Source organism: Hesperophylax consimilis, chromosome 5, assembly GCF_061612785.1.
Source record: "Hesperophylax consimilis isolate HC1 chromosome 5, BYU_Hcon_1.0, whole genome shotgun sequence".
Lineage (NCBI taxonomy): Eukaryota > Metazoa > Arthropoda > Insecta > Trichoptera > Limnephilidae > Hesperophylax > Hesperophylax consimilis.
The window spans coordinates 16,823,143-16,842,330 of NC_142840.1; the positions used below are offsets into that span (position 1 = coordinate 16,823,143).

At 35.5% G+C, this 19,188-nt stretch overlaps 1 protein-coding gene across 1 annotated transcript in view; it reads right to left on the reverse strand.

Annotated features, from left to right (window-relative positions):
* rdgA (retinal degeneration A) overlaps positions 1–19,188 on the reverse strand; it is a 539,333-nt gene that overhangs the window by 188,540 nt on the left and 331,605 nt on the right. Inside the window, exons 6-7 of the mRNA XM_089632263.1 lie at positions 15,534–15,565; positions 11,055–11,162 (exon numbers count right to left, since the gene is read on the reverse strand). Of these exons, the coding sequence (XP_089488389.1) occupies positions 11,055–11,162; positions 15,534–15,565 (140 nt within the window). The remainder of the gene's footprint in view (positions 1–11,054; positions 11,163–15,533; positions 15,566–19,188) is intronic.

Below are 19,188 nucleotides of genomic sequence, written 5' to 3' on the forward strand. Positions count from 1 at the left end.
AGCATTCTTCTTGTAGAATTTATTCAATTTTGGGAATTCTGTGGCATGTTAGGTTTCGTGTGTTAGTTTGAATGAATTAGTAACTATGTAATTATATCATCAATCAAATTACACAAATCATCTACTTTCTAGTTCTAAATAAAGTCAAGTGTGATAAGATTTGAGATTTCACGGTTAAAAGAATTATAGTGATTTATTTTGGGGTATTACGCCGTATTGCGATTCCTCCTTCTTCAGCCAACGTGTCGGACAGCAGTACAGTGTCCATCATCAGGGCAGATGTGTCTGACAGCAGATATACCCAAAAAATAAATCACTATGAGAGTCGGGTTTAATTATAAACTTCTACGAAGGAGAAATCTAAGGATTCAATCATAGTACTGTCTGATGTAGGTTATGATTTGTAGGTTTCCAAACTCTGAATGCGCATTAAACGTCCCCTTTCGCAACCTTACGTTTACTTTCATGGAATCTCTATTGCAACCCTACTCAACTCTGAGTAAATTACCTACTAAAGCCAGTTAAAATGCCTTCCTATTTCTTACAAGCAAAACTTTCAACAAAAACGAATTATCTAATAATTATTTCTCCAATAAGTAACTCACCCGAGAAACCGCGGCGGACAACTCATTGAGCTGCCGATGCAACCAACAAACCACTTTGAATGATCACCAATCATCACATGTATTTAAAATATTTATTTATTTTATTTTAGGGAAATCAACAGTCATAATATGATAGGTTTATACATGTGTAATTTAACCGAGAAACCAATTACCTATAGATTTCCTCATTAAACTTATACATTATGTAGTAAGCAATCAAACAGCATATTTATAAAGTTAACATTTCACATTTATTTTCACTGCAATTGAAGATATGTATATCAGGGAGAATTTTATTATATTATATTGATCAAGTACACTCTCACGTACACGTCTACGTATACACTCAATGAATCAATTTTGAAAAATACACTTGCATCCAGATAGTTATCAAATTGATGGTGCTATTTGTAAGAAAAATATTTTATGATTTTTTCTGAATCGTTTCAATTTTGTTAATAGGTAACTTTATCCTTAGAAGATAGAAATATACCGTCGTGGACTTTTCTGTACGACTTTTTAAGATATAATTTAGATTTAGATTTTCAAGATGTCCGTAGTACATTATTTTGATGTATCTCATAAGGTTTAGCCAGCGTTAGCAAAATAAGAAAGTACATTTTTACGACTTACTTATAAAACAACGATTTTTATCTACTTTCTATAAATATAATACGGATGAATAATATATACAAACCTTCAGAAGACACTCTCTAAATGATAGTGAAAATCCTATCAAAATCTGTTGCGTAGATTAGAAGAACTAAGCTCACAAACAGACAGAAGCGGAAAGAGACTATATTTTACAATATTTAGATATGCATAAAATGGAGACCAGTTGACTCGATGGCTTCGTATGTAATCAAAGTATATGTACTTGTTTGATAATGACAATGTTTGTGAATTTTTTTGTATTTCTTATAATAATAATAAACAGTTTATTCCAGAATGTGGGGAGGTTTATGCAATCCCAAACATCCCATAAAAAATATACAATAATATTTAAATAATATTACGATAGTATAAAATGATAATTCAATAAAAAAAATCAAACCAAGCATTTAGGCTGCTTTTTTGTGATTTTATTTTCATTTAAAATTAAATTGATTTAAATATTTTTTTGTCATATCTTGTAAATGGTGTGGTGACATTGAGTATTGAAATTGGTGACATTTTGAATCATTTAAAAATAATTGATTATTCAGACAATAGACAGCTACACTATTTAAGTCATCCTGCAATTTGATACAATCATTTAGGTTATTTACGGGTTTGTACAGTTTAACATCATCGGCGAATAATTATATTTGGGAGTATTTTCACTAACATTCACTAAATCTTTAATATATAAAATAAAATAAATAACGGACTTCGTCGAGATTTCGTTGAAATCAGATTTAAATAATTTTATTGCTACCGCTTATGATCTCATAAGTATGTATGAAATTACTCAACGAATCAAGTTAGCACGTACATCAGGGTCCGTTCTGGGCCCACTACTCTTCATCCTCTTCACAAATGATGTCGCTAAAATAATAGAATCATTCGGCCTTCTATCTCACTGCTACGCTGCTGATGACCAGCAAGTTTATTTTTACTGCTTACCAGAAGAAATAAACAGTCTAAAAATTCGTATAACTGAGTGTATAGAAGCAGTTACTCGCTGGATGACCTCAAATAGATTGAAACTGAATCCCACAAAGACTGAGTTTCTGTGGACTGCTACAAGCAGACGTCAGCATAACATTGAAAACTCCCCAATAACCATTTCCGGAAGTGATATCACTCCAAAAACGTGCATCAAATTACTGGGTGTCAATCTGGACGCTAATTTTTCCCTTAAAACTCAGGTGAACAGAACTGTAAGCACGGGGTTCTTTCAATTAAGGCAAATTAAAGCAGTGCGGAGAAACCTGCCAACAGAGGCGACTAAATTGCTAGTCAATTCCTATGTTGTTTCACGTCTAGATTATTGCAACGGAATATATGCAAGTCTCCCTAAATGTCAAATCAACAAATTACAATCCGTTTTCAATGCCGCGGCAAGGCTTATCACCGGAGTATCTAAATACTCCCACATTTCAGAGCATCTCAAAAATCTGCACTGGCTCAAATGTCCTGAAAGAATCCAGTTCAAGGTATGCTGGATGGTATTTAAGTCACTTAACGGAATGGCTCCGGCTTATTTATCAGAATTGTGTATTCCAGAAGATTCCAATTCCCGACAGTCAACCCTTAGGTCAGCAACGTCATCAGCTATCGGAAGGTTGAAGGAACCAAAGCGCACACCAGATACTAAGTTCGGTGAGCGTGCTTTTGCCGTGTCAGGACCTAAAGCCTGGAATGGACTGCCACATGATTTGAGAATGATCGCAGACTCGACAGAATTTAGGTCTAAACTTAAAACGCACCTTTTCAGATAGTCGTATCTATAATTTCAGAAACCTCCACTTTCACAGTTGACGGCAATTTAAATTAACAAAATGTAAAAAATACTAAAAATAAAATAAAATAAATAAAAATAATAATTAAAAATAAATAAATAAAAATGATAACAACTAACAATTTGTAGGCTTTTAGACAGTTAAAATACATTTAAATTAAAATAAAAACTATAGCAGACTTAAGATCATGCGACGACCAGTGTTTTTTGATATAGTGTCCTCTGCGTGCAGTTCTATCTTTTATAAGCATTAACTTTTTAATATAAGTGTGTTTGTCGGAAGTGACTTGCCAGGTAAGTATGTTTTGGTATCTTTTCTAAATAACAAATATAGATCCTAGGAAATAAATTGTACAGCGCCCTTGAGGTGATTTTTCACAAAAACGGCGGTCTACAAATTATCCAATTTTTATTTATTTAACTTCCGATTTAGTTGTCCGGGTTAAATCTTCCCCATAGGAAAAACTTAACCCTTCCACTCACTTTTCCACAAATGATGATCTAGTCAATCAACATTATGTAAGTGCATTATATAAGCAAAATAAATACAAAACAATACAAGAACAACACGTCAACTCACCAGAGATCAAATGGGAAAATAATTCACCGACTCCAGATATTTTCATATCAGAGGGTTCGGCTCGGTAGAACTTCTAACAGGGCCTATAAATCCTACTGATCCCTCAACATAAATATTTAAAAAATCTTTTGTTATCCTACATGTATTCAAAATGACCGACTTTTGCATCTTTATATATAATTTTTTTGATAGATCTAATACGCCTAAATTTTTAATTAGAGAGCTAGGTATAATGCCAGTAGCCGAAATAACGAATGGTAATATTTTTATAGTCTGAGAATGCCAAATTCTTTTTATTTCATTTCCTAAATCTGTGTATTTTCCATAGACATATGAATATTAGTAGACCTGCCCTAAGTGATTAAAAGCGTATTATCCCCACTCCCCATACCGGTTCCATTGAGCCGGCTGGGCTCGCGTACGGCCTCAAGTGATATTTGAAAACGTGACGTCATCATTCTTGTGCGAACTATGGTCGAGGCATCATCGGTTCATTTTACGAAATAACACGGCAAAATGTTTACTTGTACTATGAAAACTGGTAAAAATAGATGCGAAAAAAGAGAATAAACCCAATTGTCGTATTACATTCCATATATAAGCATTATTTTATTTTATTTTAAGCATATTCACATCGTATAATATGAATCAGTTGTTACTATACATCGAGAAACGTCTGGACGCGAAACACAAAGCTGGTTGGTTGCTGGGAAGTAATTTATGAACATTTATAAAAGTATCTTATTATTATTATTATCATTTTTTAATTTTTTTTTTATGTGACACCTCACAAGAGCGTTCCTGCCTGTGCAGTGTACAGACAGGGGAACTATGTCACCACCCGGTTGGGCGGCGTTGTGAGGCGGAACAAGGTAGGGCTGTAGGAAGGGATTTGTTAATGCGGTCCTTGAAGAGGCTCGGATTATAGGAGGGAGGAAAAACAGATGCCGGTAGCTCGTTCCACATACGAGCCGACTTACACAAAAACGAGTCGTAAAAACGGCCCGTTCTCATGAAGCCAACGTCAACCGTGAACGGGTGTTCAGCTCGTGTCCGTCGAGTTTCGCGCACGTGCACCGGTGCAACATGAATCAATGCTGCTAGCTCCTTGGAGCAGGCTCCATTGAAATACCTGTATAACAGACACAGCATGCCTAGCGCCCTTGAGGTGTTTTTGCACAAAAACGGCGCTATAAAAGTCATTCAGGTATTATTATTTATTATTATTACATTGCGTCTATGCATTAGAGAAGGCAATCGGTCTGTTAACAACGGATTGTCAATCAGACGGATCGCTCTCCTTTGCACAGATTCAAGCAGGTTTATCAAGTATTTTGGGGCACCAGCCCAAAGGCGGCTTCCAAATTCAATAGTTGGGCGGACTTGAGACTTGTACAGGGTCAGCAGCTGGTCACTGTTGAAGAATCTCCTAGCCCTGCACAAGACGCCCAACTTCTTGGAGGCCTGATTTACTCGGGCTTCTATGGATCCCCGATACTTGAGCCGGTCTGATATAGTAACTCCAAGCATTTCAATGGAGTCTTTATTGGGGAGAGTGCTCCCATCAAATTGCACCAGACAGTCATTGATCTCACTCTTTGCCGAAATCAAACACGCTTGGGTTTTTGTGACGTTGAAACTGACCAAGTTGGCCTTACCCCAGGCACGAACCATCTCGAGGTGGTGGTCAATTTTTTGTTTCAAAACTTCCCGAGCTGTTCGGACATCATAGATGGAAGGGGGGCTGTTAAAAAGATAACCCTCGTGAACAGTGCTGTCATCAGCGTAGCAGTGAATTGGTGCACATTCAACGAGATCGTTGATGTGCAACAAAAACAGCGTCGGAGACAGCACAGATCCTTGTGGCACCCCCGCATTGATTTGGTGCGGTGAGGAAGAAGAGTCGTCAACCACGGCTTGAATTGTTCTTCCCCTCAGAAAGTCCGCAATCCAACTATGCAGGGTTGGGTGGATCCCATGCGATGGTAACTTCCAGATAAGCGCCCGGTGCCAGACTTTGTCAAAGGCTTTGGAGATATCCAACCCAACGGTTTGAGTTTCACCAAAACGCTCCATGTACCGCCCCCAAATATGCGTCACATATCCGAGTAGATCGCCACACGATCGGTTTCGACGAAATCCATATTGCCGATCGCTTAGGATATTGTTATTCTCGAGATATATGAGCAATTTGTTGTTAACCACCCTTTCCAATACCTTCGAGAGTATGGAAGTGATGGCTATGGGGCGGTAGTTAGAAGGGTCGGAGCGGTCCCCCTTTTTTGGAATTGGGTAGACGATTGCCTTTTTCCAAAGATCAGGCACCTTTCCACCTTTGAGAGAGAGCCTAAATAATTTCGCGAGCACTGGAGTTATTTCTGCAGAACACCTCTTAAGGACCAAGGCAGGTATTCCGTCCAGCCCACTGGCTTTGTCAACTTTCAGCTCGTTCAAGACTCGGAGAACCTCTCTGTTCCGGATCTTCGGTATAACAAAGTATAAAAACCAAACGTTAAATAACAGTGTACAACAATATGTAAACATACATTGCTTATTCCGTCAAAGAGGGTTGTAGAAAAAATAACGAGAAATAACAATTTCTATGTATTTTTCATTAAACAAAATTAAACTTTAAAACGTACCAAGTTTTTGCTCTCCTACCTTAAATTGTATTTATTGCGAGCAAACATGTCAAAAGGGGGAGACTGAAGTCGAAATTAAAAGTCCATTCCACGCTATCACGACTTTATAAAAACGTTAGCTTATTTTACAGGCTACTCAACTACATTTTCATAGAAATATAAAATATTCATCCAGAGAAAATTATATTCAGCCACACCCTTAGTAACAAACGAGGATGCTAAATTCAAATATAAGCATTAACGACATCACCGCACAAAATAGACTTAAGCAAGGTGACCCGGCTTTGTTTTAAAATTAGTTTCATGAATGATGCTCGAAAATGCTTCTTACTTAGTACTAAACTCGTTCGGCGATTTGACGTTACTTTGCGAATTGTGCTTTTAACCCTGGTTTAAACCATAAGTTTAAAATAATAATATTTATTCGAATAATCCTGAAAGAATCTTGTGTTTGTATTGGTAAGATTAATATTTTTGCATTAAAAACCTAAAAAACAACTGAAGCTCTGTATTTGTTGAAATATTACTAACAATATACACGCTACGCTTAGGTACAAATAATGTACAACACATACTTGTACGAACATATACAACATCAAAATAAATACCATTTTTTTTTAATTTTAAGAAAGAATGCAGAGGTAGATAATAAGCTGTTCAGAAAAATTATAGAGAAATGGATGATATTCTAGATGACATGCCAATATCATCTAGTTAAGTTTTCAGCTTTTTAGTTTTTACGAAATAGATAATACTTACAAATATTCCACAGGTTATTTTTTGTACGGACCTCAAAGAGTAAAAATGGTTGCTAAATGAAGAAACGAGGAGTGATAGTGAGGGTTTTGAAAAAGTTGGGTTTTCATTTGCTATTTCCCCAGGTTCCTAGAGTGCATGGAATTAAACATAATAAACTTTTACACAACGGAAGAATAGGAGAATGCAATTGTTTCGCTCGAAGATCTATGGAGAAACTATGCAATATTCGGTCCAAAGGGAATAGGATTGTACAGAAAACAGATAGTGATATTTTCAATTCTAAATAGATTGTATCCTTTTACGTACACAGAGGTACCACTTAAAAGGAGTGGGTAAAATAAAACCAACAAAATAAATAAAAATTCCAGTTAAAACAAAATATGCAACATTTCCGAGCGATCAAATGCTTCGTCGACTGGGAGTTGTAAAAATGTTATCGGCGAGACTTTAAGTGTGATCCTTGAAAACATATTTATTATCCTGTTATTTTGCCCAGTTCTCTACTTTACGCGTCCTGAGTGGATGTTGACTCGCATTAAAGTCTGATCAAAGTAAAATTAGGACCCTTTTCTGTCAGCTTTTGGTACAGCGCTGAATTTTAAATATGAATTGAGTCTAAAAAAATATTAAGGTTCTCATTGCATACGAAGGTTAATGAAATGAGAACATATTTCGTATTAAATGAAGGTCAAGTCGAAAAACGAACATTTACAGTTAAGAAAAACATTACTTCATAAAAATATTAAAAAAATATATACTAGCCGTAAAATATTTTTTTTTTCACTATTTTAGGTTTCTTTTCCAATTTACTAGTGCTCTTGTGATTCTGATGGATACACATACATCATCGGCAGCATTTGCTGTTTTATCTTTTCTTAGCAATTGTCTTGCACTGGCGCAGAGAGAGCAAGCCAATAGATTAATCAAATATCTGAAAATCGGCATATTTCAAAATGATAAAAGTCTGTGCTAATTAAATAACGGCGAATTTGGGTGAACATAAATCGTAAAATTCCAACTTTGAAAATGGTGACACTTTAATTCAAAGTAAATTCCAATTCCAGAGTTCACTGAAACAAAGTTACAGACACACCGCAAAACTATAAAACGATGGCTTAGCGCGCACATGTGTTAAGTGCAAATGAATATTTAATTTATAAGAATACTCCAGGTTATTCCTAAGATGTAAAGCAACAAAATTAATGTATCCATTTTATATTAATTAAGTAATGTAAATTTCCGATGACAGGATAACTTATCAAAATAAAAATTCAAAACTACTCTAAAAAGTGATATAAAGTCATGAAAAGTGATGAAACCTACAACTAGGTTAAATAGCTAACGTAGGCTAGGTTAATATTTTAATTTGTTTTTCGTAGCTTGTAGTGACTTTCACAAAACATTTCTTAGAATTGACAATAATTTTCATTCTCCACTTACTGTTGGAATTTAAAATTCTTTAATAAACAAACGTTCAAAGAATTGTGAAATGGCACAACTCTTGTCACAATTGATTGCCGAATTCTTCTAAGAAATAAAAATTAAAAACAAATATCTACGAGGTAGTGAGAATAAAACAAGTTTATATATTATTTATCAGTTAAACCGAATAATAATGTTGAATCATTGATATTTTGGGAAAATAAATGTTTTAATTATTTTAACGTTTTATTAATGCCCCTTTAGGCCTTCATAGTAAATATGTAAGTAAAAAAAATATAATAAGATAAGTATCATACATAAATACATGTATTATATAATCAAGGTGAGGTCCTTGAGGTGATTTTCTCACGAAAACGGCGCTATATAAATAATCCAATCATTATTATTATTATTATTATTAATACTTATACACAAAAATACTATTAGGTAAATTTCAACATTAAATTCTTCAATTAAAATTTGTGTTTTAACAAGAAGGTATAGGTAATATATATATATTTGCACCATATTGTGCCTCTTGTCTCCATTATTTAAGTAGTGTAAAAGGGAGAAGAAACGAAATTCAAAATAATAATAAAAAAGATATAATCACAGCAAATATAATGATCCATGTTATATTTGATACAATATGTTTAAAATACCTAATTTACATTTTAATATGAAAAAAAATTATGATAATTTTATTTGAAAATGTTATTATATCCGCTATTCCAATTCATGAAAAAAATTGCTAATAATTTTATATAAAAACCTCAGATCGAAGAAATATATCCGACTTATTATTTATCTTCAAATTTTTAAATGGTAGTATAGACAGTCAGGATTTACTTAACCTCATTAAATTTCATATACCTACGAGAGCTACTCGTTCCAAAATCACGTTAAATGTAACAATACCGGGACTGAGCATTTCAAACACTACACAAACAATGAGTAATTTCGGATTTATTACTTCACGGAATGTAGGTACAAGAAGGCTATACTACCATATACTTACAATCAATATTAATTTAACCTAAGTCACTTATAAGTTATGCATGCACTTTTATCTTTTACTTTTATATCCTTCTAGAATTTCTTTTCATTTCATACTTTCTGATGTCATTGTATACGATTTATAATATATTTATACCGTTGATATTAAATAAATATTAGATAATATATATTATACGAGTCACGTTTGTCTTGTAACCACATTAATTGGTTAAGTGTTTAAAAAAGCTGAAAGGCATTTTAATGGTTGACGTTACTTTGACGATTACGGCGAAATACTCACTGAAAAGCTTCAAAAAGGTAATTTTATCCTACATTGAAAATTTTAATTAAAGCCATAGTAAAAGAACAACAATTCATCGTTGTAAAGTTGCTGGATGTAAATCTGTTTATTACAATAGATTTACTTATAAAGGAATATACAAGGGAACCCATTTTCTTCTGATCAAAAATGTTTTCGTGGTAATACATCATACACCATAACGTTCTTTTGTACATTTATATCCTCGACACGCCCTCAGAAGACTGTAATTTGGAAGTGAAATCTTAATCTGTTCCGTGTTTTTTATAAATAATTAAGAAAAGATGTGTTTTATTTTTTTAAAGCACTACATACATTGGCATTTGCAAATTGGAAAAAAATACATTCAGAATGAAAAAATTGCTTGATATGGAAAAAATCAACATAATAAAGCAGATGGTAGGTACACATTCTTGTCAAGTTTTGAAAAAAAACACCTTTGGTGATATGGGTTTTCATATAAATTAAACACACTGATATTGGTTGTTGGCTTGTTGGGTAATGCGTAACAATATTCAAGTTCATTGAACTTTAATTTTTCAAAATTGTAACTATGTACTTATAATATATCAGAAAGCGACGAAGTGATACTTAAATTATTTTATGAAGTAATCATTTTTTTTGTGGGAATACGTATTTATTTTGTTAAAATTTTTGATAGAGTAAAGATGATGCGTTTTTACTGAACTAGGTCCAGTGGACATACTTTAGCGGTCCGTTCATAAACATATTCTTTGAATGGATATCCTTTTCATGAGCGGTGCTACATTTTCGTTCGATTAGTATGAATATAATGCGTATTGTCATTGTATCACAGAATAAATAATTCAATGGATAAATGTCGTAGTTTGTCAAGTTTACTAACTTTCGATTTTTTATTTTTTTTTTTATTTATTCTTTAATATATTTGTTAAACAATGGTAACGTAATGGTAATTTTTTTCCTAACGATAGGAAAAAAATTCTGCTTTTGAAATACTGGGGAATTTTTGAAAAAGTAAATAGCCAGGTACTTTACACCCCCCCCCCCCCCCTACTTCCTTCAGCTAACTTACCACAAACAGGAAATCAATAGTTCCCATGGAATTTGTCATAACACAATGTTTGCAGATAGTATCTACTTACAATTCTTATGATGAATAACGGAAAAATGCATTTTAAACGCGAGGTCTATTGTTCACAGAAGTACAAGTTAGAAATATTTGATGGTCCAGGGTCTAACGGAACTTGCCGAAATTCTGATAATATGCATGCATAATGGTATGGTAATAGTTAGTGAATGTATTTACCGTGCAGTCTTGGTCTCCCACATAGCAGCAATCTCCTGAGACCGAAGTGGGAGACCAGAGATGGTCCCCACTGACGGCCCCCTCGCTCCAGTCGGGCGTGCAGCGCAGCTCTCGCGGACCCGTCTTCCTGCAACCGAACAAGGATAACCAATATTAACATCGTGGAATACGTGCATAGGGTATGTAGGCAACGTGGAATACACAAATGAGGTATGTTAGCTACGTGAAATAAGTGTTTGAGTTACGTTAGTACCGTGGAATAATTCGCTCACAGAGAGGATGCAATATATTTTAGATTACCTCGAAAAAGAGACTTAGAAAGAAAGGTCAACAAGGTATAAAAGCATAGATACTGTATAATATCTACAAGCTCAATAACATTGTCAATATTAATTTTTAGAATTGAGTTTGGGTTTGCGTGACAGAAGATGAATTTCCATTTCTTTTATTCATAAATAAATTTCAATATTTTATTGTCAGTATTATTCATGGGGCGCTTTAAGAACTTTATTAATATTTAAAAAAAAATAAAATTCGGCTTAGGTTTTTAATCCCTTCTGCAATAATAGCTAATCCTTTCTTTCCACAAAAAGACCCTCAAAGAGACACAGCAACCCCAAAGATGGCGTAGACAATGAGGTTAGCGTAAATTTTTTTTCAAATTAAAACAATAAACAAAAAACATAATGGATTATTTACATACATTTACGGAAGTCATTGTCCGTTTTATTTTGTTATGGTGTGCACAGTTTAGCAATGTCTATAGACAGAGACTGAATGCCACGGAAATATGCCAATAATGCCACAAAATGAGATTGATTTATTGATTTATTGTGAAAAACAGTATAATCCATTTACATTTCACAAATAACAGTTTATAGATACATAATATTCGAAGAGTACATGCATGAGATGTCTAATTAGGAAGAAATGTGTGCACTTGAGTGAATATAAAGAATTTTTCTATTCACTTAAGTGTACCAATAATGCCACATGATGAGATACATAATATTGAAAGAATACATGCATGAGGTGTCTGTCTAATTAGGAAAAAATGTGTGCGCTTGAGTGAATATAAAGCATTTTTAGAATATAATTTTAAACAGAATTATTATATAAACTTTATACCCCGGGTGAAAAAACACCGCCAAGAGACCACAAATTTGCCCTGCTTTAAAATTTAAATATTTTACACTTTATTTCATAACAAACTTGCGTTCAGAAATGATAATTTTTAATGTTTTCTCAACATAAATTATCCAAATTACTTCTAAAAACTAATATTTTACTAAAATTTTCACGATTTACCAAAAAAATTTTGTGGAAAACATTTGAAACTAATTAATTTTAGAATACATACATTTTCACAAAGGTTTGAATTCGGCTAAATACGTTTTACTTCGAATAAATGTAAATATCGATGCAGTGTTGTGATATTATATACTATTATAATTTTTTTAACGGAATTCCAATAGATGTATTTAATAAAATATGGGCTAACTTTTCCTGAACTAAAAGTTTACGTACCTTGTATCAATTTGTGAAAATGTGGTTTACAAATTGGTACAAGGTACATACACTTTTAGTTCAGGAAAACCTCCGAATCACAAAAGAAGTCACGGCAAGCAATAACACGTACACAATATGTAGATATAAACTATCTTGTATTGTCATAAACAATATTGACAACAAAAGGCGCAATATATTAAATATTAGGGATAGCGTGCCTAAAATTACGTGCGAGGAGAACATAAACTAAAATGATATTTTCCTCAAGCGAATCGAGAACGTGCAATAAATATACCCACTCCCAACATCACGAGTTTTCCTCACAAAAATGTATTGACACCTCCGGGAACATCGATCATGTAGTTAAGACATGGTCTTTTCGTGTTTGGAATATCATAAATAAAGATTACTACAAGACGAACAAGATGGATGCATAAATAGGGCACGTATTATAATTTGCGCAGTTAATAATAATATTAAAATTATTTACGGCCTATTTTGTATCTATGCAACCTGTTCCATTATGGAACCAAACAGAGAGATGGGCACAAAATGCCTAGCTTAGTACAAGTATCATTCCAGAGATATTTGTTGGTTGAAACAATAGAATTCTCTTGTTTAAAGTAATTTGATAACCTAACCCCGCCATAATATAAATAGTACTACCTCAATTAAAGGTCAAGGTTTAATCGTCTTACTAATAAAATTCTTACAAGCTTAGTACAATTATTAGCTGGCCTTCTGAACTCCTTTAGTTTTGTTCTGATGCACATGATGTTCTGGTAGTAGATGAGGCGTTTATATGGCTGGAGTTTTTTGGTTGAACATTGACAATTTTAGGTGAGTTGTTAATATATTTTACGGTTAAATTATTTTCTCCCTTATTTTTCCGGTTTTCTAACTCCTTCCATACATTGATGTTAGTAACTTAAACGAAAGTATCAGACCATTGATTAAATTCCATTCATCATAATTGTGAAACCGTTCGAAAAGGTATCACTACTATTTACGACCCGGGTTTAAGTCTGGGTTACAGGTGCATAAGCTACTAATTAGGCGAGAGTATTAAAACGGCACTTAAAAACAAACGTTCATCACTCCCAAGTGCAACAAAATTATTTAATTAGTATCTACAACATATGCGGAAAATTCTATCAATGTTTGCATCATTATCGGAGAATGGTGAGTGAAAATTGTTTCATAATGAATGTAGCCTTATAAAATAGGAAGTGTGTTGGTGTGATTGAATTTTGGTACTCGGTGGCGCAGTGAAAAACGCATTCAGATATAAAACAAAAAGATTATGGAAAAAATAACTTATAAATAATGAAAATAATTGGGACTCGAGCCCCACGAAAGGGTCAAAGAGACCACGAGGAAAAAAATTCGCTGTAAAAAAGGTAATTTTGTAATTTTTGAATTAAGTATACGTTGCATTATTCAGGAACCCAACGAAAACGTGCATAGATGAATGAAAAGGTGACTTCAAACTGAAGATTTTATTTTGAATTATTATAAAACATTTCAAAACAAAATCTTAAGGTTGACATATTACCATATTTTTTTATGCAGAAAAATACTATATTTTGGCTATTTCTTTTGACCTAAATAACGCCTTTCAGTATTCTTTAATGTTTGCATATTTATTTATCTTATATGCGGACACCCAAGTAAAAACAAATGCTATTACGTTAATTATACCATATTATCATAATATATACAGTTACGTATACAAACAAATTTAACATTGAAAAGAACGACGACTACAAAACAAATAATGTTGATCATCGTTAAATAATAAATGTGAATATTAATAAATATAAATAATAAATAAATAACCCTTTCCTTTAATTTTCTAGTTAATTCTCAACTTGTAATATTTATTTGATGAAGACAATATTAGTGATTCGTAAACGAACATTTGAAACAGATAAAGCAGAAAATTTTTACAATACTAAATGCAATCTAGATAGTGTCTTGGATAAATATATCCTATATATACCTATTTTATCCGATTTTTGAGAATCGCTAATATTGACTTCTATAATGAAATAAATACATGTAAATATCGAAATAAACGATGATAAAAACCGTGACATGAAACGTGTTTTGTCTTGAAATATATAATATGTGAACTGGTAATCTTCATTAACCACCTTATTACGAATTCAATAAAAAAATATCTTCGGATTTTCACGGCCAATCGTGATTAATTTTTGAGTTATTATCCCGTGTTGTGCTTCCTCCTTCTTTAGCCAACGTTTCGGACAACGTTAAAGTGCCCGTCGTCAGGGCAGATGTCCACGTCCATAAAACGATGTTTTGTCGGACTTGCCATGAGCGATTTATTTTACATAATTTTGAAACCAATTTAATTAATGTTTATATCTTGTCTGATTACAAACAAAGTCCCTAGGAAAAATCCACAACTGTTTTTATTTTTGGTACCCATATTAAATATGTACAAACCAATAAAATGTAAAATGTGTTCCGGAAAATGAATAAATAAATATTTGAATCTGTTTTTGTTTGTGGGCGTGAAAAATATTTCACATTTCGTCGCATTTCCAAGAGAACCCGAGACGATTCGATTCGAAACCTTTTTATAAACAATAGGTTATCTGAGGGTGAAAGAATGATATATCATTTAGTTTTCAGTTATTGATAATTGACTTTTTTTTAAATTACGAAAACGAACCAAGAATAAAAGTAATTAAATTTCGTTATTATTTTTGTCTTGTAAAAAAAGGAAACCTCTAAAAATCTCGAGCAAACTTTCAATATTTAGAACATGATACGAAAAATAAACAATTGCTCGACTTTCATACAAGACTTGTATTAAATATTTATTTCATTTATGTTAAAAGGGTGAAAATATTATACTTACACCTACATATAATCTGTGTGCAGTATACAACCCCACGGAAATATTAGATTACGTTGAAATGAAAAAAAAAACATTTATAAAACTTTTCTCTTTGAATTTTGGGCACTCGTGTTGACTGGGAAGTCCGCAGGCTACAGAATTTACATTCGAGAGGTAATACAACTGGGTGAGAACCCTTCAACGTGAAATCGTATGAATTTGTTGTTAAAACCTTAATTTAAAAAAATTTCATTCCAGTATATCCAGAAAATTTTACAGGGATCCAACAAAAACAGGGCAGAGGTTAATCAAATACTATAGGTAAGTATGTAATTTATTGATACGCACAGCTTCGTCAAAATACTGGCAAAATGCAACAACGCGGGCTGCCATAGGCGATAGCGTAGCAATCTGGACTATATGGCGGCAAATACTGGCAAAATGAAACAACGCGGGCTGCCATAGGCGATAGCGTAGCAATCTGGACTATATGGCGGCAAATACTGGCAAAATGAAACAACGCGGGCTGCCATAGGCGATAGCGTAGCAATCTGGACTATATGGCGGCAAATACTGGCAAAATGAAACAACGCGGGCTGCCATAGGCGATAGCGTAGCAATCTGGACTATATGGCGGCAAATACTGGCAAAATGCACAACGCGGGCTGCCATAGGCGATAGCGTAGCAATCTGGACTATATGGCGGCAAATACTGGCAAAATGAAACAACGCGGGCTGCCATAGGCGATAGCGTAGCAATCTGGACTATATGGCGGCAAATACTGGCAAAATGAAACAACGCGGGCTGCCATAGGCGATAGCGTAGCAATCTGGACTATATGGCGGCAAATACTGGCAAAATGCACAACGCGGGCTGCCATAGGCGATAGCGTAGCAATCTGGACTATATGGCGGCAAATACTGGCAAAATGAAACAACGCGGGCTGCCATAGGCGATAGCGTAGCAATCTGGACTATATGGCGGCAAATACTGGCAAAATGAAACAACGCGGGCTGCCATAGGCGATAGCGTAGCAATCTGGACTATATGGCGGCAAATACTGGCAAAATGAAACAACGCGGGCTGCCATAGGCGATAGCGTAGCAATCTGGACTATATGGCGGCAAATACTGGCAAAATGCACAACGCGGGCTGCCATAGGCGATAGCGTAGCAATCTGGACTATATGGCGGCAAATACTGGCAAAATGAAACAACGCGGGCTGCCATAGGCGATAGCGTAGCAATCTGGACTATATGGCGGCAAATACTGGCAAAATGCACAACGCGGGCTGCCATAGGCGATAGCGTAGCAATCTGGACTATATGGCGGCAAATACTGGCAAAATGAAACAACGCGGGCTGCCATAGGCGATAGCGTAGCAATCTGGACTATATGGCGGCAAATACTGGCAAAATGAAATAACGCGGGCTGCCATAGGCGATAGCGTAGCAATCTGGACTATATGGCGCAAATACGGGCAAAATGCACAACGCGGGCTGCCATAGGCGATAGCGTAGCAATCTGGACTATATGGCGGCAAATACTGGCGAAATGAAACAACGCGGGCTGCCATAGGCGATAGCGTAGCAATCTGGACTATATGGCGCAAATACGGGCAAAATGCACAACGCGGGCTGCCATAGGCGATAGCGTAGCAATCTGGACTATATGGCGGCAAATACTGGCAAAATGAAACAACGCGGGCTGCCATAGGCGATAGCGTAGCAATCTGGACTATATGGCGGTAAATACTGGCAAAATGAAACAACGCGGGCTGCCATAGGCGATAGCGTAGCAATCTGGACTATATGGCGGCAAATACTGGCAAAATGAAACAACGCGGGCTGCCATAGGCGATAGCGTAGCAATCTGGACTATATGGCGGCAAATACTGGCAAAATGAAACAACGCGGGCTGCCATAGGCGATAGCGTAGCAATCTGGACTATATGGCGGCAAATACTGGCAAAATGAAACAACGCGGGCTGCCATAGGCGATAGCGTAGCAATCTGGACTATATGGCGGCAAATACTGGCAAAATGCACAACGCGGGCTGCCATAAGCAATAGCGTAGCAATCTGGACTATATGGCGGCAAATACTGGCAAAATGAAACAACGCGGGCTGCCATAGGCGATAGCGTAGCAATCTGGACTATATGGCGGCAAATACTGGCAAAATGCACAACGCGGGCTGCCATAAGCAATAGCGTAGCAATCTGGACTATATGGCGGCAAATACTGGCAAAATGAAACAACGCGGGCTGCCATAGGCGATAGCGTAGCAATCTGGACTATATGGCGGCAAATACTGGCAAAATGAAACAACGCGGGCTGCCATAGGCGATAGCGTAGCAATCTGGACTATATGGCGGCAAATACTGGCAAAATGAAACAACGCGGGCTGCCATAGGCGATAGCGTAGCAATCTGGACTATATGGCGGCAAATACTGGCAAAATGCACAACGCGGGCTGCCATAAGCGATAGCGTAGCAATCTGGACTATATGGCGGCAAATACTGGCAAAATGAAACAACGCGGGCTGCCATAGGCGATAGCGTAGCAATCTGGACTATATGGCGGCAAATACTGGCAAAATGCACAACGCGGGCTGCCATAAGCAATAGCGTAGCAATCTGGACTATATGGCGGCAAATACTGGCAAAATGAAACAACGCGGGCTGCCATAGGCGATAGCGTAGCAATCTGGACTATATGGCGGCAAATACTGGCAAAATGAAACAACGCGGGCTGCCATAGGCGATAGCGTAGCAATCTGGACTATATGGCGGCAAATACTGGCAAAATGCACAACGCGGGCTGCCATAAGCGATAGCGTAGCAATCTGGACTATATGGCGGCAAATACTGGCAAAATGAAACAACGCGGGCTGCCATAGGCGATAGCGTAGCAATCTGGACTATATGGCGGCAAATACTGGCAAAATGCACAACGCGGGCTGCCATAAGCAATAGCGTAGCAATCTGGACTATATGGCGGCAAATACTGGCAAAATGAAACAACGCGGGCTGCCATAGGCGATAGCGTAGCAATCTGGACTATATGGCGGCAAATACTGGCAAAATGAAACAACGCGGGCCACCAGAAGCGTATGGCCGATAGCGTAATATTCCGGACTATATGGCGGCAAATAATAAAATTTTATATAGCACCAGCTGATATGTACCCGGCGTTGCTCGGGGGTATGATTGGTTTGGAGTAAAGTTTTGTGAAATGTGATTTTTATATATTAAGAAACATATTTTTTTGTTTGACTGAGAATTGAACCTTTTTCCCTAGGGAATGACTAAAATTAGTGAATCGCACTCTCACTTAAGCCAAATCCTATTTGGAAGGTAACGAGATTTATTTCGTATTATTTTTATAATGTCATCCTATTTCAGAGAAACGTGTGAAAAAAGTTGTTAGAATGCATTGTTTTTTACAATAAAGCTATCTGCTGAGTATCAGCTAGATTGGATGTCAGTAAGTGTGTCCACTTCCAAGATTCCATTTTATATATTTATTTTCATTAATTCTAGAAAAAAGAAAACGAAATCGAAATTCAAATACCGACGCTAGAAAGAATAAATGGATAAAGACAATCATAATTTAGGCGGTATGTAATGGATTCAAAGAACTCTAGAACTAGCAACAAATCAGTAAAGCAGTACGCAGGTCACCTAATATTTGTATTTTTTACTTTTAAATTTGTATAATTTACCATCGTAAAATAAAGAACATATTTGACACAAT